At 56.2% G+C, this 17,971-nt stretch overlaps 1 protein-coding gene across 1 annotated transcript; it reads left to right on the forward strand.

The window, feature by feature from the left end:
* The first annotated feature begins 320 nt into the window (after nucleotides 1–320).
* KRT80 (keratin 80) lies at nucleotides 321–16,461 on the forward strand. The gene is made up of 9 exons (XM_009099079.4): nucleotides 321–1,009; nucleotides 4,038–4,252; nucleotides 9,806–9,866; nucleotides 10,732–10,827; nucleotides 13,365–13,529; nucleotides 13,980–14,105; nucleotides 14,346–14,566; nucleotides 14,999–15,054; nucleotides 15,129–16,461. Exons 1-9 carry the CDS (start codon nucleotides 674–676, stop codon nucleotides 15,296–15,298), a joined length of 1,446 nt encoding a protein of 481 aa, XP_009097327.3. The 5' UTR covers nucleotides 321–673; the 3' UTR covers nucleotides 15,299–16,461.
* Nucleotides 16,462–17,971: the final 1,510 nt, after the last annotated feature.

Consider the following 17,971-nt stretch of genomic DNA (forward strand, 5'->3'; position numbering starts at 1 on the left):
GCAGCTCCAGTCACACCAAGCTTGGGATGCATTTCTCAGCTCCTTCTTTAGCTAATTCAGACTCTTTATGGCTTTAAATCCTCCCGTATTAAAAAAAAAAAAAAAAAAAAAAAAAAAAAAGGAAAGAAAGAAAGTATCACTGTTCCTTCCTGAAAATTTGGGCTGGAAAGCAGCCAGGGGCTGATGCCAGCTCTGTGTGCCAAGTCTCTGTGCAGAGCTGTGCCTGGAGCAGTCCTTCCCAAGCCTGGCACCTCCAATTCCTTTCCTCACCTTTTAAGGATGAAGGAGGCAGCTGCTGGGGGCCGGAATTACCTGGGAGGGTTTGTTTTTGCTGTCAGGGCCTGAGTCCTCCTCACACAAACAAGCTCCTGAAGAAAGGAGGGAACAGACAGAGGAGGGAATAAGAAGGAAAAAAAAAAAAACAACATAGAAAAAAAAAAAAAGAAAAAAAAAGAGCCAACAGGTTGATCTGGATTTCCATCCATCAAGGGTTCCACCCTCCTCCGTTTAATGAACATCGCAGAACAGGTGCTTGGAATTCATTAGCAGCCCACAAGCCCAGCAGACGGAACCGCGCCGGCCCCGCCGCGCTGCCGCTCCTCTGTCGGAGGCAGCAGCAGCCGCAAACCTTCAGCCCTTCCCTGCCTTTCCCTCCCCCGGAGCCAGCCCGGCCATGACCAACCCCAGCTCTGCCTTCTCCAGCGGCTCCCTGTGCTCCGGGGAGGCAGCGGCGAGGATGAGCCGCGGCAGAGCCGCCGGGAGCCCGAGCCCGGAGCGCCGCAGCCCCGACGGGGGCACCAGCGACGGGCACGGCTCCCTGGGCAGCGACGGGCACGGCTCCCTGGGCAGCGGCTCCCTGGGCAGCCTGCGCTGCTCGCCCTTCCCCGGGGAGGGGAGGCTGCCGCCCCCCGTGCGCCTGGACATCGACACCGAGTTCCAGGCCGTGCGGCAGCAGGAGAAGGAGGACATCAAAGTGCTCAACAACCAGTTCGTGACCCTGATCGAGAAGGTAGGGACAGCTCCTGGCTGGGGTGGGGAGGGGCTCTGGGGACCCACCGGGGTCTGCAGCAACCCCGGAGAGGCTGGCACATCCGGATAATTAGTTATTAGCCCAATTAATTATTCCTTCCGACCTCTCTGTCTAACGAGAGTTAGGGAGCATCCCTGGAGTAGGTGCAGCCGGGGCTGTGCCTGTCACCCCGGGCAGCTCCTGGGGACCCCCAGAGCAGCCCCATCAGAGTCCTGGGGGCACCGTGGGCAGGAGACACCGTGGACAGGAGACACCATGGGCAGGAGGCCTTGGCTCCCAGAGTGGCCAAACAGCCACGGGCAGTGACGCCGAGTATGGCGGCAGCTCCAATTCTGGCTGCTGCAGCGAGCTGGAAACTCGTGCCTGGAAACTCATCCCCACCTCCACCTGGGCAGTGCGGGGGGCCAGGGGACCCCCCAGCCACTGCCTCTGAGCTTCTGAGGAGAGGGGCCAAGAAAGTGCTGCTTTCATCCCTGCTGAACTGGGAGAAGCAGAAGTTTCTCCAAGGAAAACAACTCCCAGAGCAGGCAGGTTCCTGCAGAGCCCTGCTCCGTAAACAGATGTAATCTCTGGGATTGCTTCATGCAGCTCTCCCTGCCAGCCTCCAGCAGCCTGGGATTGATTCATTTCAACTCTGCGAGGACCTGAATTCACACTGGGAAGGAGAAGGCCATGGGAACATCTGCAGTGGATCTCTCCAAGGGAGACAGTTGTGGCCGGTCACACCTGGCAGTGTCAGCAGGGCCCAGCCTGGCTCTGGGGATGGGCACAGCCTCCTCCTGTGAGCCTTTCCAAGATTGTGGCATGGGGAATTTGGAGAGCACCTGGTGTGGGAAACACCCAGACAGTAGAGGCTGGAATTTGGACTGTCCAGGTGGAGAGGTTGGGGTTTGCTGGGCCATGAGCAGGGATGGGAGGAAGGGAAAGGCACAAAACCCCACGTGCCTGAGCCAGGCCTGTTCCCTGGCACCAGGGAGGGAAGAGCTGAGAGTTCCAGGTTTCCCAACAAACCAACCCAGCGACGTCCTGATCCGTGTGGATCCTGGCACAGGGGCTCAGGGACACAAACACCCCTTGGGCCCAGGTCTCCAACTGCAGATCCTGAGCTCCTTTGAAGGCTTCAAGAGCTGCATCAAGTGGCAGCTTCAGGCACCTGCCCCAGGCCCTCATTCCAGAGGAAGGGAATGACACTTCCTTGTCAAAGAGAACCTGGCTTTATAATCATGGATTCAGACGTTCTCGATCCCCAGCAGGTGATTCCAGGGATAATTGACCAAACAGCTACAGGGGTTTGGTGCTGGAGGTTTTCCAGCTGTTACACATCTACTGGTTTTTAATTTCCAGACAGATATAAAAGAAGACAGGGAAAAGCCAAGGCCTTGAGCCTCTGTTTGAGGCTCTGCCTTTATCCCAAACAGCCCAAGGGGAGGGTCTGCAAGGACCAAACTTTGGCCACTTGTGTGTTCAGGCATGAAATTCCAGGGAATGAGGCCAAATCTGGGTGATCCCTCCGCAAAACTCCTGCAAAGGCTCTGCAAGGGGGGATTTCCACTGAGGGGGACATTGCAGGAGTCACAGAATCATGGAATGGTTTGGGTCAGGAGGGACCTTTAGGATCATCCAGTTCCAAGCAGATGTTGGAAGCCAAGATGGAACCAGTTGAGTGCAGGGATGATTTGCTAACAGGAATGTGAGGGATAAAAGGAGCAGCTGAGGATTAGGATGGAGGTCAGGAATAAATTAAAGGTCAAAGATGGACCTGGAACAACAGCCAACACAATCCATTCTCATCCCAGGAGGGAAGGAGGAAGTCTCTAAGAGTGAGACCTGGCACATCCCAACACTCCCATCCCTTTTGCTGGAAGCTCCCAAGCACTGGAATGGTTCTGCTTTGTTTGGCTGCTCTCTCTGTTCAGACAAGAAGGATTTGGAGAAAGACGGTGCCACATCTGGGTCAGCAGCTGGAATTCTGCCTCTTCTTTGGACCCCAGGCCAAGGCTTGAGGTCTGATGGCTACTGCTCCCAGTGCTCCCAGTGCTCCTAGTGCTCCAGGCATGGCATCGGCCCTGAGTCATTCCGGAATGCAACACGGGGAACTCGGAGGCAGCTCTGGCATCTTCAGCCAAAACGTGACTGGGGCTGCTCCGAGAGGTAGCAATTAGCCAATTAATTGGAGTTGGCCAAGAGCTTTGAAGATGAGAACTGTTAAACTTGGAGTGTTACTGGTGAGATTGGGAATATTGGGAAAGAGGAGCAGGTTCCTCAAAGGCGGGCGGTGGAAGGGCAGCGTTGTCCTCTCAGAGCCAGCACAGGGAGCTCACCTGGAGTCTGTAATTACCTGGGATGTTCTCCAGAGCTTTGTCTGAGCTGCTCTGCAATAAACCTGATTCATTCCCGGATCCTCTCCATGCTGTAATCCCTTGCAATCCAGAGGGTTCCCTCTCTTTGTGCTCTCTGGGGTAGGAAATCTGCCCTTCCCTGACCCTGGACATCCCTGCGTGACCTGGAGTGGATCTGCAGCCTTGGCTTCACCGAGTAGGATTCAACACCTGGATCTGGTGATGCTGGAGGCGTTTCCAGGAGCCCATTGTCACACACAAAAGGGACAGAACTGACCATTCCTATTGTCAGTGACTCCTTTATCCCGATGTCACTGTGTTTAGCCCAATGTGAACATGTTCATTCCCATGTCGCTGTGTTTATGTTGATTTCACCGTGTTCTACTGAGAAATTAATTAGTGGGTAACGTGTAAAACCCCAGAAGTCCTCTAAAAGAGGGAGGTGTCCCTGCCTATGCCGAGGGATGGACCTGGGTGATCTTTAAGGTCCCTTCCAACCCAAACCATTCTATGATTCCATAACCCTCCATCCTCAGGCCTAATTTTTAAGGGATTTCTCATTCTTCCCTGGAAATCTGCTGATTATGAAGGTCTCCAACACCTCCTGCCCTGCCATGCTTAGATTGTGACCCTCAGTGTCACTGACACCTCTGCAAACTCCCCTGTAGGTCCAGAGCTTGGAGCAGCAGAACAAGATCCTGACAACCAGGTGGAACTTCCTGAAGGACCAGGACAATTCCCACTCTGACTCGGACATCAAGGCCATCTATGAGCAGTATGTGAGCAAAATGAACCAGGAGATGAAGGCGCTCAACTACGAGCAGGAGAACCTGGAGTCGGAGCTGGCGAAGGTCCTGAGCACCATGGACACCTTCCGCAGCAAGTAGGTGTCCCTGTTCCTGTCCCTGTCTGTCCAGACCCAGGGGGATTCAGCTGGGAGCAGCCCTGTGGGACTGATTTAACTCAGCCAGCCTGAGATGCCCAGGAACATATTCCTAGTTTGGTGTGCACAGAAGGATGGATTTGGGAATTTAGGATCACAGCATCTTCCTGGTTAATGAGAGGTGAAAGGAAAGCTGGAATAATGAAATTCCAAGGAGAGCAGGGTCTGAGAGGAGCCTTTGCCAGAGAACAACTCAGGGAATGGCATTGCTGGAGGGACAGCCATGAAAACAGGGAATGTTTATTCTCCACAAAATTAGCTCAAGCCAGAACTTTGTCCCCAAAGTGATTTCTGGACCAGGCTGCTCAGTACAAAAAACAGTGCTCCCAGCTACATGGTGGGAATTTTGGGGTGTTCTGGACAGGGCCAGGAGTTGGATTTGATGATCCCTGTGGGTGTCTTCCAACTCAGGATATTCATCCTCACACAATGGGTTAGGAAGGACCTTTGGAATCACCCAGTGCCACCCTTGCCATGGGCAGGGACACCTTCCACACAAAGCCCTGTCCAACCTTGGGCACTTCCAGGGATCCAGGGGCAGCCACAGGGAAATCCATTCCAGAGCCTCCCCACCCTCACAGGGAGGAATTCCTTCATAAAGCAGGAATATTCTATTCCATGACTGTGGGATTTCATCCTTTCCCCCCTCACCTGAAGCATTTCTGCCAAACTCTGCTTTGACCAAAAGGTCAAAATTGTGCCCCAGATGGTCCTGAACAAGAACAGGGAGGCAGCCAAAGGTCGGGGATGTGCAGCTGCCTCTTATCTCTGAGGAGCTCCTCTTATCTCTGGAGAGCTCCGAGATGAGCAGATAAGAGAGAGCAGCTGGGCCATGCCCGGTCACAGGGGAGCAGACAATGCCTCCCTCATTATGGGGCTCATTTGCATCCCACAGGAGAATCCCTAATGAGCTCCTTTCCCTCCCACTGGCACCCAGCACCTTCCTGGAGCTCTGGAGGCTCCCGTGGGGATTTGGGCTGTGCAGAGACTGTCCAACCCAAAGTGGTGCCAAGGGACTGGGGGAGCAGAAATCCCTGCTGGGATCCAAACCCACTCCTGAGGTGAGGCACAAACGGTCTGTGCCCTCTCCAGGGAGTTCAGTCCAAGGATTCTCCAGCTCCTTAAGCCCTGCTCCAGGTGGCTGCAAATTAGGGAAGGGCTGACAGCTGCTTCTAATGGAGACCCAGCAGTGAAATGCCTTAATCAGCTCAGAGCAGGTCGGAATCATGGAATCACTCAGCTTGAAAAAGCCCTTGGAAATCATCAGGTCCATCCATCATCCCCCTACCATTGTGGTCACTACTGACCCCAGGTGTCACAGCCACACAGTTTTGGACACTTCCAGGGGTGGGGACTCCCTGGGCACCTTGTGCCAGGGCTGGACAACCCTTTCCATGGAAATTCTTCCAAATATCCAACTTAAACCTCCTCTGATGGAACTTGAGGCAGTTTTTCCCTTCCTCTGGGAGTGATCCTGAATCCCATCTGGCTGTCCCCTCCTGTTCAGGAGTTGTGCAGAGCTAGAAGGTCTCCCGTGGTCCTTTTTTCCAGGCTCAGCCCTCCCAGGTCCCTCAGGAGTTCTCCAGACCTTTCCCTGGTGCTCCAGCCCTTCTCCAGCCCCATTCCCATCCCTGGACTCACTCCAGCCCCTCGGGGTCTCTCTTGTGAGGTACCCAAAGCCCAGGATTCCAAGGGCCTCAGCAGTGCCAAGGACAGGGACTGTTGTGAGGAATTTGACAGGAATAAGAACCAGGAGTTTGATTCTTCACCTTACACTGAAATCATCCTCTTGGGAATCCTTCAAACAACACACTAAATTGCCTAAAAATCCTGAATTCCTCTGGGAGGTGCCTGCCTGCTGTTTATTTGGCTAATGCCAAGGTTAGGAGCTGCCATCCCTGCAGGGAGCACCTGGCCCTCCCTGCGCTCCCCTGAGGAAGCAGAATCCCAGACTGGCATGGACACCTTCCGCTCTCCCAGGGTGTCCCCAGCCCTTGGACACTTCAGGGTTGGGGCAGCCCCAGTCTGTGCTCAGATCTGCACTCAGGAATGGCTGCAGGAATTCCCAGCTCCTGACACTCCAGGGTTTCCAAGCCTGATTCCTTAGGTATGAAGGTGCTGCCCAAGGCTTCTCTCCATGGGATTTCTTGTGACTTTCCCAGTGACTTGGACAATGGGATAGGACACAATTGGGGTGCTTCATCCCTCAAAACTGATTCACAGGGAGAGAATTCCTAGGCCCCACCTGGCTCTGGCCCAGCCCAGGGACATTTCTGGAGCAAATCTCTGCACAAACCAGGCAAATCCAGGAGGTTTCTTTTCCCCAGGGAATTCTTGGGGAGGAAAAACAAAGAACCAGTTGGATTTCCCACTGGAGTGGTGCCCTCAGCCAGGCTGTGGCATTCTGGATGGAACACCCCAAATCCTCCAGGATGGGAAATGGGCCTGGGGGAGTCCCCCCATGAGGCCCTGAATTCATCCTGAGTCAGGGATTGCTTCTCAAACCCACCTGGATGGGACTCCTGGGACACTCCCACCTTCTCCTCAAATGATTCTGCCATGGACCAGCAACTCCAAAGGGAGGGAGGGACCGACGGACGGATGGATGGATGGACTGATGGACTGACGGACGGATGGATGGATGGACTGACGGACGGATGGATGGACGGACGGATGGACGGATGGATGGACGGATGGATGGATGGATGGATGGATGGATGGATGGATGGATGGATGGATGGATGGATGGATGGATGGATGGATGGATGGATGGATGGATGGATGGATGGATGGATGGATGGATGGAGAGGGGACAGGCACATCCAGGAGGGAACACAGACATATGCAGAAGGGAGCACAGCCTGCCTGAGAGCTGCTTCCCAGGTTTTTGCTCCATGGAAGGAGCCCGGGGCGAGCAGACGCCGTCTCAAGTGTGCCAAGTGCAGGAAGGGCTGGGTTTGCCCTCCTGCAGTGCCCCGGGATTATCTCCCAGAGATAAAGGCTGGGATGTGCCTGTGGAATGCTCCAGCCCCAGCCCGGGGTGAGTCACGGGCCTGGGAGCGTGGCAGGAGCGCGTTGGGCCGGCTGGGCCAGCTCTGCTCTGCCGGGAGCACAGCTCTGCCAGAGCCCGGGGGTGGGGACAGACTGGGATAGACTGGGACACACTGGGACAGATTGGGAGAGCCTGGGACACACTGGGACACACTGGGACAGACTGGGACACACTGGGAGAGCGTGGGACAGCCTGGGACACACTGGGACAGCCTGGGACAGACTGAGACACACTGGGAGAGCCTGGGACACACTGGGACACACTGGGACAGCATTGAAGAGCCTGGGAGAGCCTGGGACAGACTGGGACAGCCTTGGAGAGCCTGGGACAGCCTTGGAGAGCCTGGGACACACTGCGAGAGCCTGGGACAGTCTTGGAGAGCCTGGGACAGACTGAGGCACACTGGGCCTGGTCTGAGTGCAAGGAGAAGGAAGCGGGGCTGCAGACAGGCACTAAGCTTGGCTCAGCAGAGCAGGGCTGCAGACAGGCACTAAGCTTGGCTCAGCACAGGGGGCTGCACACAGGCACTAAGCTTGGCCCAGCAGAGCAGGGCTGCAGACAGGCACTGAGCTTGGCCATTCCAGCCAGGCTGACATCCCAGGTGAGGAGCACAGACCAGACAGGTAAATCCCATCAGCCCCTGCTGCCCAGCCTTGGACAAGCAGGGAAGGAGAGGGCGAGTTCAGCACTGAGGGGGAACCCCAGGAGTGCCCACAGCTGTGACTGTCACACACCCCTGCCCTCGTGGTCCTCTCAGTGAGGGGGCTGCAGCTCCAGGGATCTGCTTTGGATAATCCCAGCTCAGCTCTTGAGCAAGGCTTCCCCCCTTTCTCATCATCTGTTCCCCTTCCCCAGGCACAGCTCCCCATTTCCTCACTTTGTACATGACAGGGAAGGCTCCCGAAAACCTTCTGGCTCCTGAGAACCTTCTGGCTGGATGCACCAGACCCCAGACTGCAGCACACAGACATTCCTGATGTTCCTGTCCTCAGTCTGTTGGGAGATCCCATTTTGCCTCATTCCCAAAGGTCTCAGCTTCCCTTAGGCCCATTTGGTGATGAGTCCAAGCAGCACTGAAAGTCTGAGTGCACAGCCTGGGAGTGGGGGCCACTCTGGGGCCTCTTCCACCAAGAGAGACCCCGAGGGGCTGGAGTGTGACCAGAGCTGGGAATGGAGCTGGGGAAGGGTCTGGAGAGCTCCTGAGGGACCTGGCGGGGCTCAGCCTGGAGAAAAGGAGGCTCAGGGGGGACCTTGTGGCTCTGCACAACTCCTGAACAGGAGGGGACAGCCAGGGGGGGTCAGGGTCTGCTCCCGGGGAGCAGGGACAAGGGAAATGGCCTCAGGCTGTGCCAGGGGAGGTTTAGCTGGATATTGGGAAAAATTCCTCACTGGAAAGGTGTCCAGGCACTGGCACAGCTGCTCAGGGCAGGGGTGGAGCTACCGTGGCCATGTGGCTGTGGCACCTGGGGACATGGTCAGGGCTGGCCCTGGCAGTGCTGGGGGAACAGTTGGACTCGATGCTCTCCAAGGGCTTTTTCAACCTTAATGATTCCCTGATTGCATGGAATGTTATGTGCCCCTTAGGCTGAGGAGCCTGAGGGATCAGGGGAGCCAGGAGCTCCCTGAGAGCTCAGCCTGCTCTGATCCATCACACCCCGTGCTCCCACACCTGGGGGAGATACCGACCCCCTCCCATAGTTCTGCTCTGTTCAAGCTCTGCTGGGCTCAAAACGGACCCTGTGGCTTCCCTGGGATTTGGGATCACCACACCCCTGTCCCAGGAGCCAGCAAGGGTTGGAGCACTCCCCAATTCCTGCTCATATCCATTTGCCCAGGGACTGAGGCTTTGCTCCCTGGCCTGCCCTGTCCCACCTGGATTCAATCACCTGTGGGGCTCGTTCTTCACAGGGACACCCAGGAGCCCACCCCATCCTGGTTTGGTTTCCTTCCACTCCATGGGCAGTTTTCCATGAATTCCTTTGCCTGTGTGCCTTCACAAGTCACCTGAGTTATGACGCCAGTCCAGAATTCTCAGAATTTCCACAAGCCAAAGTTTTCTCCCTTGAGAAAACTCCGGCCCTGGAAGTGAAACTCGAGGAAAAATGAGCAGAATGGAAAAGGTTTGGGGTGAAATTGAGGAGTTTGGGCAGAGCCCAGTCCCCACCCCTGTCCCTCATCCCTTTGTGAAGAACCTGAGGCTGCCCAGCCCCCAAATGAAATCCCAGTTGAAGCTCCCTCCTCTCTGCTCTGGGACTCTTCATCCCAAAAGTGCTCCTGGTGTTCAGGACAGCTGGAATGTGGCAGCTTCTTCTCACTCAATGCCTCAGGGAGGGGGAACAAGCAGGAAAAGCAAAAAGCTGGGATACTTTGGAGGTCTCAAGACAACTCTGAGTGTCCCTGAGTTTCCCTGTGGTTGATCCCACGCTTTGGGCACTCTGCAGGTACGAGGATGAAATTCGGCTCTGCAGCGGGATGGAATTCACCTTCATGGAGCTCAAAAAGGTCAGCAGGAGGGGAAGGGGAACTTTCCCACTGGATTGGCTCTGCCCAGCCCTGCACAGCCAGGGAAGGGCCTGGAGGTGATCCAGGCTCAGCTGCTTTGGGATGACAAGGTCTGGAGGAAGACAGGGAGGGGATGAGTCCCAATACACAGGAGGGTGAGTCTGGAGTGGCTCCTGAAAATCCCCTGGCAGCACCTGGGGATCAGAGCATCCCCATCCCTGCACCCTGGCATTTCCCTGGCCTGAGGGGTCCAAAACCTTCCCCGGGCTGCCCCCTCCTCCCTGTGTTCCCTCCGGGTGCCATTAGGGTTGGGAAAGGCTGGAACTGATAAAGGATTTCCTTTGTTCCCTGCGGCCCGGCCACGCCCTGGGCAAAGCTCCCACTCCAGCAGGAATCAGCTGGATTTTACACCAAAACCCCCAATTTGGGGGCAGAATAAAGATGTTGGAGAGAGGCAATGTTCCCCACAAATACCCATCCTGGCTCATTCCACTTCCATGGATGGCTCCCAAGTTTTCAATAAGTGGAGCCTTTTGTGGGGAACAAAAGTTGGGAGGGGATGGCCCAGCCCTGCCTGGCATTTCCACCACCAAGTCTCACAAAACAAAGGGAAAAGGTTCTCAGAGGAGCCCCCCCAGCTGGAGAGCAGCTCCAAACATCCCTGTTAATAAATCTGGGAATGGATTGGGAGGGAAGGAGCTCATCCCATGGGAGCGACTCCTTCCCTGTCCAGGGTGCTCCAAGCCCTGTCCACCGTGTCTGGAATTCCCTGGGACAGGGAGCAGTGGGAGTGCCAGGCTGTAAATCCAGGTATGGACTGATGAATCTCCTTCCATCCCTGATGAATCCCTTTCCATCCCTGCAGGATTTGGATGTGAGCACCTTGCACCGCACAGAGCTGGAGGTGAAGCTCAAAGGGCTCCAGGAGCTGCTGGAGCTGAAGAAAACCATCTATGAGCAGGTGGGAACACACCTGGAGAGGGCTGGGGTGCTGGGGGAAACTCGGCATTTTGGGGACAGATCCTGAATTTCCACCCACGGGGGAGCTTGGCCAGGGTGTCACAGCCCTTCCAGTGCTCAGGCAGGAGCTAAGGAGTTGATCCCTCCCCTAAAAACAACATTGGAGTGAGGCCAGAACATTCCTTCTGCCCCAGAGCCTCCGCAGGGGCCTCGGGTTCCCCTGAAACAGCCAGGAATTCCAACCTCATCCCAAACTGGCTGTTGGAGCTCAGCTCCTGCCCCCAGGGATGGGGTTTGCCCCAGACCTCGGCCCAGGTGAGCCAAATGTTCCAGGAAGACCCCAAAAATCAGGACACCTGGAGAACCTGGATGCTCTGAAACACAGTCCAGCCTCCTGCAGGAAAACGAGGGGTCCCCAGCCAGGAATGATTGCTGGGGATGATGGAGGCCAGGGGGAAGGGCCTCCATCAGAACACTGACTCAGGCCTGGAAAATGTCACCCAGCAGGATCGGCAGTGTGGGAACACTCAGGATTTATCTAAATTCCAGCAATCCAAACAATTACAGTGCCTGGTGGAGGAGTATGAACATTCCATGTGGGAAACTGAGGCACAGAGAGGCTGGAGCTGCCTCCCAGCACAACTGCCCAGGGAGCCTGATCTGCTCTAAAATGAGATTATTCCTCATGCAAGGCAATTTTAGCCCAGTTTTTATGGCAATCAGGCCCTGCTCCAGGGTCTCCACCTGATTTCCCATGGATACCACAAAAAGTTGCATTTTTTAATCCCTAATTAATGTAAAAATCTCATCCCCAACCTCTCCTGTCTCACCTTCTCTGTGGATTCGATGACATCAGGTACAGACATATTCCCAGGGGGAGAGAAAATAAAGAAAACTTTGCTCGTTGGGATGGATCAGGAGAAAATAATTTATTAATTCTCATTAATAAATGAGTAGTTTGGGGTTTTATTCACCAAATGATCCGATATTACAAATAAACACAAATTTTCCTCACCTGCTCCAAGATGACCAAAGAAACTCAGGGATTAAAGAGCAGTGAGATAAAATCTCCCAATCATCCTGCTTTTTGGGGGTGTGTCTGTGTTACCCCTCAGCCACAGAGCCCTTTGTGAGCCCAGCCAGGGAAGGGAAAGGATCGAGGAACACAATCCCTGCTCCAAAGGGACCTGAGCACAAACAGGAGAACAAAGAAGGAAGAGGAGAAGGAATTCCTGGTGCAAAGCGGGAGCTGTGCCTGAGATAAGGGAGCAGCAAGCCTGGGTCCAAGTCTGTATCCAAACCTGGGTCCCAACCTGGATCCAAGCCTGGGTCCAAGTCTGTATCCAAACCTGGGTCCCAACCTGGATCCAAGCCTGGGTCCAAGCCTGGGTCCAAGTCTGTATCCAAACCTGGATCCAAGTCTGGATCCAAGTCTGGATCCAAGCCTGGCTAAGGGAGGGGAATTTGCAGCTGTGACTTATCCAGAGCAGATATCCTGGCGGTGATCCCAGGGGTGCTCCTGCCTCCCTCCACACTGACATTCCCAGGACAGAGGAGTGGAGCAGCTCTGCCAGCCTGGGTGTGTTCAGGGAAGGCTCCTGGTTCCCTGAGGAGCCCTAAATCAGGCTCTGGCATCACAAAGAGCAGCCCCAGCCCTGCTGGATCCCACAGCAGAGCTTGGAAAGGGCATTTTCCAGCCTCCCCAGGCTGTGGAGTGATCCACACTGCCTTTGTTTTCCCAAAACTCTCCCATTCAGTGTGGATATCAGTGGATATTGGTCCATGATCACCAGCTTCAGCTCTGCTCCTGGGGAACAACCGACTGGAAGAGGAAATGCCAGGGGAGGTTTAGGTTGGATACTGGGGAAAATTCCTTCCTGGAAAGGGTTGTCCAGCCCTGGCATGGCTGCCCAGGGCAGGGGTGAAGTGCCTGTCCCTGGAAGTGCCCAAGGAATGTGTGGATGTGGAACTTGGGGACACGGTCAGGACACAGCCTTGGCACTGCTGAGGAACAGTTGGAATCTGGTGATCCTACAGGTCTTTTCCAGCCTTAAGGGTCCCAGGATTCTCCCTGCTCCTGGACTAGTCCAAAGGCACTGTTTGTCAGATTTTACCAGTTTGTATCCAAAGATCCCAACCCCCAACTTAAGCTGAGTCTGGATTTTGTGGAACAAATAACAACAGATCCCCAACTCCAGAGAGTGAAAACTTGGGAATTGTCCCCCTCTCCACATGGAAGCTGTTCTGCCAAGCACAGCCCAGCCAGAGCTCTCTCTCACTACTGGGAATCTTGGATATGACCAGATCCTGGGAAGAAGCTCTTCCCTGTGAGGGTGGGGAGGCCCTGGAATGGATTTTCCAGGGAAGCTGTGGCTGCTCTATCCCTGGCAGTGTCCCAGGCCAGGCTGGACAGGGAGTGGGAGGTGTCCCTGCCATGGCAGGGGTGGGACGGGCTGGGCTTTGAGATTCCTTCCCACCCAAATCATTCCATGATTTCCAACTCCGTGTTCTCTTCCCTGTTGTCCCATGGCTCTGCAGGAACTGGAAGAGCTGCTGACAGAAATCAAGGACATTTCCGTGGTGCTGGGAATCGACAGCTGCTCCCGGCCGGACCTGGGCAGGATCGTGGAGGACGTCAGGGCCCAGTACGAGGCTCTGGCCCTGCGCAGCTGGGAGGAGGCTGAGGCCCTCACCCGGAGGAAGGTACCAGATCCCTGCTCCCTGCTGGGAGAGGCAGGGAAAGGACAGGAGGGATTGGAAACAGCTGGATCAGCAAGGATGGGGGGGATGGGTTGGCCCTGGGAATGGAGGGAGGGACAAGGCACTATCCGTGATCAGCTCCGGACAGTAAATCTGGAGTTTTGTTGCTCCAGTTCCCACACTGGAGGAACCCAGAATATCTTCCAGGGGAGATGGAAATGTCCTTCCAGCTCTCCAAAGAGCAGGAAGGATGTGATTGATCCTGGGAGCCAGGTAAGCCTGGCACAGCCACAGCCAGAGAGGATGGGAACGAGCCCCAGACCTTTGCCCAGCTAACCCAGGTGATGCCAGGGCACCAGGTCCAGAGCCACAGCCAGACAGGAGGGAAACGAGCCCCAGATCTTTGCCCAGGTAATCCAGGTGATGCCAGGGCACCCGTCCCTCTCTCCACAGCTCACTGACAGCAGCTCCCAGCCCGGCTCCTTCGGGGGACACCTCCTGGACAGCCGTCGGGAAATCGCGGATCTGAACATCCGCATCCAGAAACTGCGCTCCTGCATCGTGTCCCAGAAGAGCCAGGTGAGTGCTGGGCGGGAAAATGGGACAGGTGTGACCTGGGATAATGGGACAGGTGAGTGCTGGGGGGGATAACAGGACAGGTGTGACCTGGGATAACAGGACAAGTGTGTGCTGGGGGGATAACGGGATAGGTGTGTCCTGGGGGAAACAACCAGACAAGTGTGTGCTGGGGTGGGAACAACAGGACAGGTGTGGAATTCCCTCTCCCAAGCCCCCTCAGCTCCCTTTCGCACACTTCAGTGCCTGTACCTGGAGGAGCACATCCGTGAGGCTGGCGAGCAGGGGGAGGGGACCTTGAGGGACGCCAAGGCCAAGGTGGCCGGGCTGGAGGAGGCCCTGCAGCGCAGCCGGGAGCACATGGCTCACCTGGTCCGGGAGTACCAGGAGCTCATGAACATCAAACTGGCCCTGGACGTGGAGATCCTCACCTACAGGAAGCTTGTGGAAGGGGAGGAGAACAGGTGAGCCAGGATTCCTCTGCCTCAGGTGGGGAAGGGATGCACCAGGACGCCTGGGGGGATAGAGACATCATGGAATCATGGAATGCTTTGGAAGCCAGTCCCACCCCCTGAAGGGACACCTTCCACAGGCAGGGACTCCTCCCAAAGCCCAGCTTGCCCAAATCCCAAGTTCTGAGTCGGGTGCTGAAGGTTTGGTCAAAGAAGGAGCAAATCCTGGTGCCTCCCAGCAGTTCAATCCCATTTTTGCTCCCAAGTCTTCCTCAGACTCCCCAGGGTGAGGTCCCAGACCTACTCCAGGTGCTTTGCCCAGGAGCTGTTGAAGCCCATCCCGGTCCTACCACCATCCCAACTCCCCCAGGCCAAATCCCAGCCCTTCCCACCCCTCTGGGAGAGCTCAAACCGTGTCCTCACGCCGTGTCCTTCCCTTCCCAGCATGGAGCAGCCCATTCCCACCATCATCAGCGCCGTCCACTCCCGGCCCAGGCCTCGTAAGTGCTTTGATCCCTCTGATCAGGGAATGGGGGAATGGATGGAAGGGTTTTAACCTCCCCCCTTGTGCCAGTTTCTGCCAGCACCCTGCGGAACTCGCGGCTCTTTGCCCGGGGCTCGGGGGACTCGGAGCCCAGCGGAGGCGGCCCCGGGAGAGCCCAGGACGTGCCGGGGACTCCGGGGGCTCCAGACACTGGGACCCGGCCCAAGCTCAGCCCCGGGACCCCCGGGGAGTGTTTCTAGGAGAATGGCATGGACATGGATCCAGAGCACCTGGGAAGCTCTTCCTCCTGAACTCCGGCCCACATGCAAGCGATGAAGGATGAGGGTCCTGTCCAGGCTGTCCCTTGGCTTTCCACCATCCCAGTTCACAGCTCCATTCCCAGTTACAGCAGGAACCACCCCAGAACTTTAGGGACTCTCCCATTCCCTTCTCCTTCCTCTCCAGGACTCCCTTCCCAGGGGATGGACAGTCACCCCTTGAAATGCGCCCAGCAGGAGGGAAGTGTCCCTTACCCCAGTTTTAGCAGCTGCCATCGGTCCCTTTACTGGTGTTGCCAAACCCTTTCCCTGCTCTGAGGGTGGTCCCTGTCAGGGCTTCCAAGGAAAGCACCATCCAAATTCCACACTGGGGCAGAGGGAGGAAAACAACCCTGGGGATGGATTTGTCACCAGGATTGACAGATCTGGTGACACCCTGGGCACCCTTGGCCACCTCAGGGCATTTCCCTGCCTTCAGGGGGCCCCTCATTCCTGATTCCCATAATCCCTCCCTCCCTCCAGGCTCCACCCAGCAGTTCCAGCTCCTAAAGTTGGGGTATTGGTTCCTATTTAACTGCACTGGGAACAGCCTGGTTGGGGTTGGGAGGGACCTCAAAGCTCATCCCATCCCTGCCATGGGCAGAGACACTTTCCATGATCCCAGGCTGCTCCAAGCCCCATTCAGCCTGGCCTTGGGCACTTCCAGGGATCCAGGAGCAGCCACAGCTGCTCTGGGAAATCCATTCCAGGGCCTCACTACCCTCCTAGGGAAGAACTTCCTTCCTAAAATCGAATCCAAATCTTCCCTCTTTCAGCCTAAAGCTGGAAAACTCCCTTGCCTTTGTATTTATTGACCTCAGCTTGTACCTGACCCGGCTGCCCCCCTGGGCCAATCCCAATCCCGATGCTCCAGAGCTCCCAGAGCCAGCCCTGGAAGGGCCAGGTGGCCACAGGGGGGGATGCTGTGGCCTCTTCCCGACCTCACCCAGAATCCTGCAGTATTTTCCTTCCTGGCTCCAGCCACTGCCACTCAGCCCCCCTGCATTCCCAGATTCTGGGTCCCCATTCCCACATTCCTGTAGGATAGGAAGCACAGCTCTGGCTCGCGGGGTTTGCCTGTCACAATAAAGTTCTGTCACTCAGAATCCATCCTGTCCTTGGTTTTCTCTCAGCTGCCCACCACAGGCACCTGGAGCAGCAGCTCCTTCCCAGCAGGACTCACCTGGGGACCCTGGCTGGTCCTGGCAGCCAGGAGAGGCTGGAATTGATTCCCAGGGATTGGCCTGGGCACATCCCTGGGAGGAAGGGTCAGTCATTAAAACCTAAAATCACAAAGACTTTCTAAGCAGTCAGAAAGTGATAAATGATGATTCAAGGGCACAGGGCCAGAGGGGCAGACACAGGGTGGGATCCAAGGCCTTGGGGACCAAATCTGGGAATGAGGGGAACACACTCAGCACTGCTCAGCTTCCCCTTCCCAAACTCCTCCTGCCCCTCTCCAAAGGGGAATTCTCACACAACTGGGCACCCATTTTCCTGCAGCCCCTCATTCCAGAGTTGTCCTTTTGGTGCTCCTTTATACCCACAGGGACTTCCCTGGGAGATCCAAACCAGAGTGGGTTCCCTGGGGTGCTGGGACCCAAATTTGGGAGCAGCTTTGCTGTTTGCTGCTCACCTGGGAGACACTCTGCCCTTCCAGGGTCAGCTTCCCCTTCCTAAACTCCTGCACCTCTCCAAAGGGGGATTCCCGCACACCTGAGCCAGGTCCATCCTGGGCACCCACATTTTCCTGCAGCCCTTCATTCCAGAGGTGCCCTTTTGGATCACAGGTGCTCCCTGTTCCCCTGGGGGACTTCCCTGGGAGTCCAAAGCAGCCCAGGGTCCCCAAGGTGCCAGAGAACCCAAATTTGGGAGCAGCTCTCCAGGTCCAGGGCATGGGATGGGTGACAGAGGATGGGAAGGGCATTCCAGACCACAGGAAAGAGTTCAGTCCAGTTTCCCAGCTTGGCAGGACGGGGAAGGGGGGGCTCTGAGCAGTTTGCTCCCAGTTGCTCCCAGCTGGGCAGGGTTAGTGCAGGGCTGCCTCTGGAGCCAGGAACCTGCAGAGCCCTTGGGAAAAGCCCTTCCCAGGCAGAGGAACAAAGCAGCTGGGAAGGGCTGTGTGCTCAGAGCAGCCCCATTCCCAGGACAGGAGCAGGAACAGGGATGAGGCTGGAATGGGAGCCTGGGACACCCCAGCTGGGGCAACTCAGGCAGGGCTGGGGCTCAGCTGAGACTTTCCTGCTGCTTTTCCTCCCTGACCTTGGATTTTAGGGATCTTTTTGCTGTTTCTGAGCCTTCTCCACCCATGGGACTGGGAGAGATCCCAGAGTCCACAGCAGGGGATTAAAGGGTGGGTTGAGATTTGGGATTTTGGCCACATTCCTGGACTCATGTCCCCGTTCTGTGACAGACCCAACCCAGCATTGCCCTGTCCCACTGCTCCCAGCCTCAGCTCCCTCAGAGGGCACCAGGGAATGGCGCCATCCAGCAGAATTCCAGCCCTCCATTAAGGGCAGCTGAGCTGAGCTCTGCCTGGGATGATCCATGGCTTCGGGAAGTCCATCCTGCCCCCTCCACCATCCCTCCTTCACTGGGACCCAGCCTCTTCCCCAG

The sequence above is a fragment of the Serinus canaria genome, chromosome 25 (genome assembly GCF_022539315.1).
Source record: "Serinus canaria isolate serCan28SL12 chromosome 25, serCan2020, whole genome shotgun sequence".
In the NCBI taxonomy this organism is placed as follows: domain Eukaryota; kingdom Metazoa; phylum Chordata; class Aves; order Passeriformes; family Fringillidae; genus Serinus; species Serinus canaria.